Source organism: Tachypleus tridentatus, chromosome 13 (genome assembly GCF_004210375.1).
Source record: "Tachypleus tridentatus isolate NWPU-2018 chromosome 13, ASM421037v1, whole genome shotgun sequence".
Taxonomy (NCBI): domain Eukaryota; kingdom Metazoa; phylum Arthropoda; class Merostomata; order Xiphosura; family Limulidae; genus Tachypleus; species Tachypleus tridentatus.
Genome location: NC_134837.1, coordinates 183781573 through 183794589, shown reverse-complemented (window position 1 = coordinate 183794589; position 13017 = coordinate 183781573). Strand labels below are relative to the sequence as shown.

General features: G+C 34.6%; 1 protein-coding gene across 12 annotated transcripts in view; it reads right to left on the bottom strand.

Annotated features, from left to right (window-relative positions):
• The window catches only part of LOC143236711 (uncharacterized), a 49003-nt gene extending 43536 nt beyond the window's left edge, over positions 1–5467 (bottom strand). For 2 of the 12 annotated variants that reach the window (XR_013019720.1, XM_076475139.1), the window contains exon 1: positions 4925–5467. Coding sequence is in view for 7 of the 12 variants with exons in the window: in XM_076475139.1 (XP_076331254.1) it covers positions 4925–4961 (37 nt within the window). In the remaining 5 variants the exon portion in view is untranslated. The remainder of the gene's footprint in view (positions 1–4924) is intronic. The other 10 variants (XR_013019718.1, XM_076475133.1, XR_013019717.1 and 7 more) reach the window with 7 other exon arrangements.
• Positions 5468–13017: the final 7550 nt, after the last annotated feature.

Below are 13017 nucleotides of genomic sequence, written 5' to 3'. Positions count from 1 at the left end.
TTATTCATATGAAACTTGTGTTTTATTGAATGTACCAGATGTGGCGTGGTTGTTATGTTATTATATAATAGTTGTTTTATTTTCAATGAGAAATTTTTTCAGATGGTTAATGTTATTGAATGATAAGAAATATCTAACAACAAGACAGCTACAAAGACTTATTTCTAAGAATCACTTTGGGACAATAAATATCCTGAAATTCCAAGACTCTTGTTACTTATTGCTGTTGTCGTCTTAATCAAATAATTCAATGATTAATAGAGAAAATCTCTATTCTTAGTCTTCAGTTGTATTACACGTGATCAGAGAGGGTTTTGCTAACTTTCTATGAAATAAAAAACTGATTTTGTGGTTAGTAGCGTGAGTCGTTCAGCGTTGTGCCCGACATGGCCAGGTGGCGCTCAACTCGTCCATAATTTAGCAGTGTAAAACTAGGGGGAAGGCAGTTAGTCATCACCCCCCACTACCATCTCTGGGGCTACTCTTTTACCAACGAATAGTTGAATTGAATGTCACATTACAACGTCTCCACGGCTGAGATGGCGAGCATTTTTGGTGTGGCAGGGATTCGAACCTCCTACCCTCAGATTACGTGTCAAGTGCCTTAACCACCTGGCCATGCCGGGGCCTCCTGTTACTCGTACTTCACATTTTACAGTTCGTAGTTCTATAGACATTACTAAAACAATTACGTTCTGGTTGTGTAATAGAATAAAAGTGAAAAGAAAACCCATGAAAAACGTATTTTTATTAATATTGTTAACGGAGTAATTAAGTTGTCTACAACAACGCCACACAACAGGTTTTTATTCAAGTTTATATAAGCGGCATTTAAAATTTTTTTGGTAAAAGATGTTAATATTTGTCCTTTGTTTCAGTTAACAATGTCACTAATTTCTTAAGTTACCTTCTGTTAACAATATAAATAGTTTATTGTTCCAGATTCTCCAGAATTAAGACAATTATTTTATGTGTGTAACATCTGTTTAGTTATCTGTCCACCTGGAGGAACCTCAAGGTAAACCCTAATAGCCTGTTGACGTGTTTCTTGGTTTAAAATATATTCGACATTGATTATTTCTCTATTCGCTTCCATTTGCAATTGTCTTTCTCATTCATATATGTTTATTTAAATTTTTAACAAATATAACCACAAATGGACTTTTGCCTCAAATAGAACGTTATTTCAATACTTGTGTGTGTGTTTTCTTATAGCAAAGCCACATGGGGCTATCTGCTGAACCATTCAATACTTGGACGACCATGTTTGTACTTTCGCCCGACCTAGTTCCAACGTACGATCTTGACTTAAACTACATGTAAAGGAACAAACCAAAAAAGGCTTAACGGTATTTTTTTTATCGCTTCTGGAACGGATCATCTTTCCGGAAGTAACCCGAATCTAAAGGGTGCGTGGAAGGAAAAATAAAACATTATAAAGTTCATAAAAGTCAAAACCCAAATACAAAATAATATCTATATTATAAAACCAGTGTTAAGATAAGATTTTTAACTGAGATGAAAAAAATAACGTTTTCCAATATGTGTAGTAGTCCAGAATAACAGTTTAATTCTATTTCACTTTAATTAAGTGAATTAGAAGAGTGTAAGTGTATGCTACATTGGGCTATCTGCTGTGTCCACCGAAAAGAATTGAATTTCTGGTTTAGCGTTACAAATCTTACGACAAATCGCTGTCCCACCGCAGAACAACAGTATACGATTTGATCATATTTTTTTGAAACTGTTCACTGACGTAAAATGTACGTCTTACCAACATCACATACTTATCAGTTCTATGCTACTGTTCAATAAAACTATTTACTAACAAGGAAAATTAAATAAACGCAATGTTAAATTATAAAAGACATAAACTAAAGCAAACAGGGTATACTTGATGAAACATTGTTTAATTAATATGCTGAAAGACGCATCTACTTCATCAATATAACCATGTTATTATGATATAATAATTAAGTTTATTCTGTGGCGCTACTCGCGAATCACGTGGATTTAAAGTTCTAGCGCCGACTGTAATGTGAGAGTTTTCAACAGGTGTAAACGGAAGTCACCGGGAGCCAGCATTGTTTAACACATTGGGAAATATTCTACTGTAATAAGTTTTACAGAAATTTGCCTGTAGTAAAAGGAAAAGTTTTTTTTTACACCCGACTGACCTTCAACGGTGTGGAAAACATCTTTTTTAACCGTATTCCTTGGCATCGTACGGAAAGTTCTGCTGTATTAAGTTTTAGATTTGTTTATAAAGGAAGCTTTTTGTTGTTGTTTTTTTCTACACTAGCTGGCTTCCTCCATTTTAAACAAATATTATAAACGTCGTTTTGGGAATTTTAATCAACAGTTTGAAGTAATTATTATCGTAGACAAGCCATTGTTCTGTGGTAATCATCGGTTTTATAAAGTCACATCACAGTTTTTAGTTTCATTTAAACCAATGTTTATTTTACTTTTACCTTATGATTTCAGCTAGAAATTACTGATTTTTTTTAGAAATAAACCTTATTTCTTAAAGTAGTAATTTGCAGGATTTACAAAACCAACAACAATACACAAACTTGCAACGTTTTGCTGCTGTTTGTTTGACTTATTAGATCGGTTTGTTTTGAATTTCGCACAAAGATACATGAGGGCTATCTGTGCTAGCCGTCCCTAATTTGGCAGTGTAAGACTAGAGGGAAGGCAGCTAGTCATCACCACCCACCGCCAACTCTTGATGTTTGGTGTGACTGGGATTCGAACCTGCGAGTTGATGTTTGGTAATAGGAATGCTGTTAACTTGCGACGCTTCGATTTTTCGTTTTTCAGCCCGGCATGGTTAAGTGATTAGGGCGCTTGACTCATAATCTGAGGGCCGCGGGGTCGAATCTCCGTTACACCAAATATGCTCGTCCTTTCAGCCGTGGGGACGTTATAACTATTCGTTGGTAAAAGAGAAGCCCAAAAGTTGGCAGTGGGTGATGATGACTAGGTGCCTCCCATCTTTTGCACGAAATTTAAAAAAAAAAATTTAATTTTTGTTACAATTAATGTGTATGCCATCACCTCCGGTTATTCGAGCTCTTTTAAAACCCCAACGTAGGTTATTTTATACACAACGGATGTAATACTGAAACTTAAACTGTAACAGAAACAAAAATCACATTAATCTAATAAGTTGGCCAGATGGATAAGGCACTCGAGTGGTAATCCGAGTGTCAAAGGTTCGACTCCTTCACACCCCAAATATCAACAGTATATTACTATTTTAGTGACAAACTACCTAATGGGCTTTCATCGCTGTATTTGGTGCGAGGACTGAGCCAGAATTTTAGCGATACAAAACTGTGACTTTACACTTAAAAAATAAAAAAAACTAATACTTAGAAGTATTTGTCGTATTTTGATTTGATTTTTGAATGACCCCTTAATATTACATTGACACGAATAAAATAAAATAGCTTAATACACTTAAAGTTTGTGAACCTGACGATGACCAAAGAAGGTCGAAACGTTGTTCGCTCCTCTACATAAAAAATTGTCTTAACCCAAACCAGCCGGTTTTACATATATATGTTTCTGAGAAAAGTTTTAAAAAACATTTTATCCCTGAAAATTCAAAATTAGTCACTAAAAACAGACACGATCCAGAGACGACTTCCAAGTAAAACGTTTTTAAAATTTTGTTAAGAGTTAATACATATTAAATACATATTGAGAGGGGAGAGAAGGGAAGATTCGATGTAGACCTCCTTCACAGTGTAATAGTTATATACATATGTATATGTTCAAATGTACATATTTCTTGTTCTTGTTGTTTTTACAAGTGGGAGTCGTTGCCCTTCTGAAGGCCTGGCAAAAACATGGGCCGAAAACGAAGATACTAAATTAATTCTAAATAAACAACAAACCGATAAAATGATGTTGAATTAATTAAATGATATGAAATATCGAAAAGATATGTTATTGTTTTCACTACGACACTGTTTTTTTTTTCAATAATCGTGCTAAAGTTATAAGTTGGAGAGGCCTCAGATTTTCTTCTACACACTCAGACTAAAAGAGTTTGAGAACCGCTGTTCTACCATATCCCAGTCATCAGTTAAATGTACTTGGACTTATTCCAAAAATCCTATTTGTTCAAAATATATACAAGTAATTAATATTTGTACAAATAACATCCTTGGCTCTCAGCCATTTATCTTGTCGCAGTAAACATACACCGTCCAGTACTGCTCCATTTAACGTAACGTCGATGAACATAGCCCTAAATGGAATTACTTCTTGAAGTTACTTTCACAAATATCAGTTGAGGAATCATATTAAAGCTACTGAGCGGTTTATATCAGCACGTCAGCTTTTAAAACAGTTCATGTGTCATCAGTATTAGACTGAAATCATAAAAATAGACTTCGACAGTGACTATTAAAGTAACAATAATTTAACTCTTACGAATGCAACACACAAGTATATATATATGTATGAATTACACGTGCAACACATAGATACAATATCAACATAACAAGTATAATTAATGCTCCAATAATAATTAACTCTTTGAATTATATCACTTTGATGTCCCCAGGTTTGAATATCACATGTATTTTGGAGGACAATCAAATGCCTATCATGTCTCAACCAATAAATTAATTCAATCACTCTTTTATCCCACTTAGACTAACCACTTATCGATGTTGTCCTTTACTAATTAATAACCACGTTGTTATACTGATGGAAAGAAAAATGAAACTTAAAAATAAACACCTTTGAATAGGTCATATAATAATGTATATCAGAACGGCTGGTATGGGTATTAACACTTTTATTGATAAGGTCATATAATAATATTACTTGATGCCAATGCTGTAATTTTGATATTCAATGCTTGAAAAAAAAATGTTGAAGCATTAACACTAAAATTACTTACCTAGATACAATGTTTGACGCGTCTTACTTGTCTTCATTTCTTCTGGAAACTTAAGGAACGGGTGTTAGAGATTAGCGTTATTTTGGGAACCAATGCTTTCATGTGAAAGAAACCGGATCTGGCCTTTACTTACTGCGTTTTATGTCGTTATTTTTTATTAGTTCTGCTATAAAATGTGAAGATTTTACTTTCAAATCATTTTATAGTAACGTTTCGTTTCTTTAAACCAGGAAGAAAAGAACGTCGTTGGTTCTTGATACACAGGAAATACGTTGGAATTCAAAATCTTAGTCGCACCCTAACACGTGTATTAAACCAAGTAGGCTTATATACAATTACAGTTTTCTGTTTCAGATAACACTGAAACCACGAGCATAAGTTGGATGACGAACTCGTATCTGAAATGCGCGTATTGGCTCACAAACAGACCTTCGCCTAGATGGTGGTTTGGGTTAGGGGTGAGGAGTTTTCCCCTGGCATCAAATTGCCCCGGTTTCGAATTACATATGACTAGCTTGTACCAATAGAAAAGCTTCCAGTCTATTATTCCCAGGAGTGGTGACTGAAACATAACGTAAGAGAAACCTTAGAGCTTTGTTCAGGGTAGTTAGATATTCTAGTACTGTTAGTCAATTGTAAGGAACGTATCCTAATGATTAATGTCATGGTTACCTTTTATATTCATTCCATTCTATGAATCAATCTTGTAACATTATGGAAATATAAAGTAATAGCGTCATACTCACAAATTAATAAATAACTTGAAGCGTCAAATGTCGAAAATTTCTTACGTAAGCAAAAAACTGCATAATGGGTTATATTATACTGTTGTTACCGCAAGGATCGAACACAGAATTTAGCATCATAAGCGTCGAGCTTTTACTAATTATTTGGAGGATTTTTTTGTACACAAAATAAAATTACCATTTCAGAGCTTTGTTTGTTTGTTTACTTCTTTTAGGTGAAAGCTACATTAATATTGGGCTATCAGCTATCTGTTAAGGTAACCCCAATGTATCAAACTCAGGATTTTAGCGTTATAAATCTGAAAACTTACTACAGTCCCACTCATAATTATATAGTAACCATTGAACTTAGAAGAAAGCAGGTTGAAGAGAAATCAATGGCTTTGACCAAACTGAACATAGCACTAAATAAACAGATCAATTCCAAGTAAACACAGATTTTTGTTTAAATAGAAATGATTAAGTAAAAATATATTTTAAAGCAACATATTTATGACATTATCTTAGAGATAAAATTATAATTTTCGACTAGTTTTCCCTAGATCTAATTAATTACCGTTTCTTTTTTGTGGATTTAATACTGTGGAAGATTTGTAAGTTTTCAAGTAATTTGTTAGGCAAAATAACGAATATATATAATACATATAAATGTACCCAAGAGTACGGTAGTGAAGTCATCTATGTCAATAACACGGGGCGGCAATACTGTGACTCGAGTTTTCATATACGGGGCGGATTTTTAAAATGTATTTTTTTTTTTTTTTAATTTTTGCCAAATGTGGAATATTACTGTTCAAATTCTGGTAATGCTACTAATGTTATGTTTCTCAATGTATCTAAATACTGTGACGTCATATTGAATACTGCACATTTGCAGCTGTTATAGATTACGAGAAATAAAAATTCAAAGAGCAGCAAATAACTTTTAATAGATTGTTTACTTGCTCTTTTCCAGTATCATTTTAAAATAACAGGTAGAATTTTTAACCTGTGAAACGTATATTAATTTTAAAATAACAGGTAGATTCGTCACCTGTAGCATGTATAATGATTCGTAATCCGAGGGTCGCTGGTTCGAATCCCTGCCACACCAAAGATGCTCGCCCTTTCAGCCGTGGGGGCGTTATAATAGTCAAACCGACTATTCGTTTGCAAAAGAGTAGCCCAAGAGTTGATGGTGGGTGGTAATGACCAGCTGCCTTTCCTCTAGTCTTACACTGCTAAATTATGGACGGCTAGTGCAGATAGCCCTTGAGTAGCTTTGCACGAAATTCAAATACAAATAGCATATATAATCATTTTAAAATAACAGGTAGATTTTTCCATTTCAGGCGTGTGTGTTTTCTTAGAGCAAAGCCACAGCGAGCTATCTGCTGAGTCCACCGACGGGAATCAAACCCCTGATTTTAGAGTTGTAAATCTGTAGACGTACCGTTGTACCAGCAGGAAACTCCTTCAGGCACATATAATCATTTAAGAATACCAGGTAGATTTTTTCACCTGTAGCACGTATAATCGTTTTAAAATAACATCTCTTACGGTTTTTTGTTGATTAACGCCACAAGAAGTGTAAGTAATTAACCGAATTAAAACAAAGAACGTATTTGGCTTTTAGTTATTGACAGAAAAGCTAAGGGGTGGTTTGAGGGGGAGAAATTAAATATCCATGACACTATGTCATCTGATCAAGTGGGTTCAGACCTCTTTTAAATTATGATGCTTTTGTTTTCAGACATTTAGGTTGTGATATATATTGACAGAAGAAAAAAAAACCCAACAAAAACAGATATGTATACAAAAGTGTGAGAGTTCCAGTTTTATACCTAAAAGCCACATTGTGTTATTTGCTGTGTCTACCGTATGGAATCGATTCGCTGGATTTTAACATTATAAGACCACAGACATTCCGCCATCCCACGGGATGAGTCTGTGTGAATAAACTTGATAGTATATTTTTCACTAAATTCAAATTCCGTGTTTTTAGAAAATTGTGATCCATCTAAAATGAAGCGATTTCAATCAAAATATTGTACACATATAAAAACATATGTTAAAGTGGTCAATCAGATAAAGAAGTGATATTAAAAAACAAAACACAATTTATATAAAAAGGTTTGTTTTGTTTTTTTACATTTCGCGAAAAGCTGCATCAGGGCCATCTGCGCTAGCCATCCCTAATTTAGCAGTGTAAGACTAGAGAGAAGGCAGTTGGTCGTCACCATCCACCGCCAACTTTTGCGCTACTCTTTTACCAATGAATAGTAGGATTGACTGCCACATTACGACGTACCCACAGGTGAAAGGGCGAGCATTTTTGGTGTGACGGAGATTCGAACCCGCGACCCTCAGAATGCCTTAACCTCCTGGCCTTGCTAGGCCTATATAAAAGGGCGAATTCTATAAATATTTATCGTAAATTTGGATAAATTAAACAGGAATTCAAAGATCTTGGGTTCGAAATGTGGCATCACCCAAACGTATTTTGTATTTTAAGCTCTGCATGTATTATGAAAGTGACAATCAATTTCGATATTCGATTTGAAGTTGTCGCTTCAATTTGTGGGTGGTGCTGACTTGTTTTATTTGTTCTGGATCCCCAGAGTAAAATTACAGACGGTTACGCCTGGTGCATGCTTCTTTGATAATACTATTAGGGGTAGAAAAGTTAGACTGCTTCATTTATCTATATGGATCACGGCCCGGCATGGCCAAGCGCGTAAGGCGTGCGACTCGTAATCCGAGGGTCGCGGGTTCACGCCCGCGTCGCGCTAAACATGCTCGCCCTCCCAGCCGTGGGGGCGTATAATGTGACGGTCAATCCCACTTTCGTTGGTAAAGAGTAGCCCAAGAGTTGGCGGTGGGTGGTGATGACTAGCTGCCTTCCCTCTAGTCTTACACTGCTAAATTAGGGACGGCTAGCACAGATAGCCCTCGAGTAGCTTTGTGCGAAATTCCAAAACAAACAAACAAACAAACTATATGGATCACAATGCCAAACAAAGGACGAATTAAAAATCGTTTTAAAATCTACTGAACTAGTATCATTTTATTTGTTTGTGTGCTTTTTATTGCATTATTTATTTTGTTTTGGATAATTCTTATAGCAATTCTACGAATAAAAAAAGATTTATATATGTCGTTAACATTTTATTTTACTAGCCAATTTATTCGTCCAGTTTTGATATGTCCATGGAATGGATACAACAATTATAAACTTTCAATACAGCCGTATCACTGATAGCTATAACTTTTACAATAATTAAAGCCACAATCATAAATTTATAAACTTTAATCTTTACTTTGGCCTACAGATAAGTGTTTAAAGCTGCCAAAGTAAGGATTAAATTTTATAAATTTGTGAGTGTGGTTTTATTTCTTGTTTCATTTTTTTGTAACAAGATCTTTACTTCACTTTAAAATTTATTTATTTCTTAATATTCTTGTTTAATGACATTTCATATTATATCTATATATGAAGTATATACTTTACCTTTAGAAATTGTATAGTTAACACTATATACCGCCAAATCTTAGGTTACTGTTTTTATCAGCGAACAGTAGGGTTAACCTTCACTTTATAATGTCCACACGATTGAGAGTTCTCGCATATTTGGTGACGGGGTTCCGTACCCGCGATCCCAAAATGGTGATTCGAGAACCCTAACCATTAGGCCCATAAAAATTAACTACTACACTCGTTACGAAATAAAATAAGATTTATAAAGGTACAAAAACTGTTGATAGGATAACTGTGTTTCACCCGCCACTGGTATCAAAACACGATGTTTAGAGTTACAATCATTTGGGCTGAGCCACCATGGAGCATTTTATATGTTGAAACAACAAAACAACTTTTAACGTTACGAGCATTTAGGCTTATTGCTGAGCATCCAGGGAGCATTTTTATATATCCATACAACAGTCGACTTTCTCTCTAAAATGATTGTTTTTTGAATTTCGCGCAAAGCTGCACAAAGGTTATCTGCGCTAGCCGTCCCTAATTTGGCAGTGTAAGACTAGAGGGAAGACAGCTAGTTATCACCACCCACCGCATATTGTTGAGCTACTCTTTTACCAACAAATAGTGGGATTGATCGTAACATTATAACGCCCTCACAGCTGAAAGGGCGAACATCTTTGGTGCGAAGGGGATTTGAACCAGCGACCCTCAGATTACGAGTCTAACGCCTTAACCCACCTGGCCATGCCAGGCCCTCTAAGATAAACTAATATGTAATTTCAACCCAAATGTTCTATTTTCCTTCGTTTTTACGCGTCTGTATTTTCTGTTTCAACGTCAACCCACACGTACTTATAGTAGTTAGAAGTTTTAACAATTTCATAGTTTAAACTTCGAGTGTTTCAGTTAATTTTCTCTTCGTTTAATTTCAGTTTCATTGTTTTTTTCACTGCATATAGTAACCTCATTTTACTAATTTAGTAACTTACTTTCTTAAGTGTATTTAATTAAAGCTCTTGAAATAGGAAGTCTATTTCAAAGTCATCGGAGTGTAACAGTTCTGTAAAATGAAAGAAAAAAATGTTTTATGATACTTCAGTCAGTAAAACTAAATAGAGAGAGATATTTCAGGAAATTAAGGTTTGAATACCATTACATATATAAACTGAAGACACTAAAGTGTTAGGGCAATTTTTTAGTCTTAAATGTCGAAGTTATTTTGTGAATATTATTTAGACACACTTGCCAAATTATTCTGAACATTTTCAGTTCAAAAACACCTTACTAATGGCCATACTAATCTTTCCATTATAGCAAAAAAAACTGGCTTTGCCATATTTTATCATCCTCTCACTAAGACTGGTTATTCAAAAACTACACGTGTCTCCAATTTTAAACTGATGGATCAGAAGGAAAGTAGATAATCAACAGCAATCGCTACTAACTCTATAACTTCTCTAATGGAAGTGTCATTTGATTGTCATCTTGTAATACTTCAAGGTTGACATCAATTTTGTGGCAACAAAATGTGAACCATGGGCACTTGGATTCACAGACCAGCATGCTAAACAATAACCTAAGCCACGTACACCCATTCACTAAAACCGGACAGTGGTTATCCTGAATCACCGATGGAGATCAAATGCAACAGTTTGGGTAATTTTGATTTGAATTCAAAACAGTAGTTATAAATCATATATAAAGGAAGTAAGATATATTTATTATTAAGCATTATGGTAACTTAATATTGATTTATAAAGTTCATGGTTACTTGTGGGTTTAAGATTTATCACTGTGAAGGGTAGTTTATGGGTTGACACCTACATTCATGAAACTTAGCAGCATGGAATACCCCTTTACTAATTCTGTAGGCTTGAACTGTCATTAATTCCTTTTATGACAGAGTCAATGCATTGTGTTACTTTAGTTCATAGTACACTCCAAAGTTTCAATGGTTGAGGTGAGATTAATTCCAAACTGACATTTAACATCAGCTTTTCTATCACCACATCATCTGCACATAATTTAGTCCCGACTCCATGAACTAAAACTTGTCACAGAATAACCACTCCTTTTTTAAGGCCCACTAACTTCTTTCCTTGTCCCATTTCTTCATCTCATTTAGCTAATGTATGTGGTAGCTGTACATCCTCAAAAAATCTGAACAGCAATCCATCATGGGAATCATGAGATTTCAATAAGGAATGGTGGGTTAGTAACTAGAATTGTAATGTATATACGCTTCTCACAATTTTAAACAAATTGATATCGTAGTACTATGTCCTGATTGTGTATTTGGCTTATTCTTTAATATATCGTGTAATCAATACTGAAATGTATTAAATCATGACACCCACAGTTTCTGTTTAAAAATTTTGAATAAGATGTGGGAATGCATTTGTTAAATCCATTTTGTATTTGTAGTATTATGTAATCACTCCTGAATGTATACCATCAAAAGTATATTGTTCCCACTGACAAAAAAAAATGTAACATACATTTTCAGGCTACTTAATTACAGCTACTTTAAAAATTTTACGAAAGATACAACTTTTCAAAAGTTCAGATTTTATGGACAATTGTTTGTACCTAACACCAAGTAACAACAATGTAATAATTTATAGCTTTTACCCTCATTATATCCTGTAAAGATACCTTTCTATCTTTTCTTAACTGTATCTGTGTTCCTGACAGATTTTTTCTATGTTTTGTTCTTAGCCACTTATAACTAAAATGGTTATAACACATTATTATGTGTAATGAAGAATTTATGTCAAGATGAGGTAGCTGTATTACAATAAGTTGAAAACTACACAAGGAAATAGTTAACAGACTAAAATAAAACTACAGAGAAGTTACATTAACTTGAGTTTAGAGCTCCACCACATCACAATAGTTCATGTCATCATGTCCAGACATGTAAAATCTAACAACTGTGCTTCTTGACAATAGTCCTGCAGCAGATATTCAATTGTAAAAGGCTGTCATGTCCTTCCATCCAGTTTACAAGGGCAACAGTTTCCTTACACCAGTTTTAACATGCTACCTCATATAAACTGGTAGGCATTGTGTCCAGTGACTTCACTTGTATGTGCTCGTATGAAATTGCATGAATATTCATTTCATTCTCCTGCTACTTGACATATGTGAGGGCTGAAAGGGAAGTATGACTAGAAGCCTTATTTTAGTGAACCCATACCCTGCTGGTCTTTCCATGTGTAGATCCTTCTTGATTATGTATTATTATTCCCTGAGGTACATGAATGGCTTTTGCTATTTCCCTTTCTTTTCACATATTCACCAATGTTACAAATCTCTAACAGGAGATATCCACAAGGGATATCGACTTGAAAATTCTAAATACCTAATCTGAAATAATCTTTATGATTTCAATGTATGGATACTTTGTGCTGGAAGGGCTGTTACACACCATTCCCCAAACATGCAATATTTGGTGGGATAACACGACCTACTATATACCAAACAATGACAAAATAATTTATGTAGCATATATTAGTGTATAGAAGATATTGTAACACTAGAAATAAACAACCTTATAACACTAGATTTATTCTCCTTTAACTAGACACTCAACAATTTGGTTCACAGCCTCTCTTGGAGTGTTCCAGCTATGGTTTCTTTTAGTGGAATACTCCCAAATAAGCTGTTAAGCAAAACTTTGAGTGTCCAAATAATGAAAAACAGCGAATTTGGTATTGTTTGTTTTGAATTTTGTGCAGAGCTACTTGAGGGCTATCTGCACTAGCCGTCCCTAGTTTTGCAGTGTAAGACTAGAGGGAAGGCAGCTAGTCATCACCACCAACCGCCAACTCTTGGGCTACTCTTTAACCAACGAATAGTGGGATTGATTGTCACATTATAACACC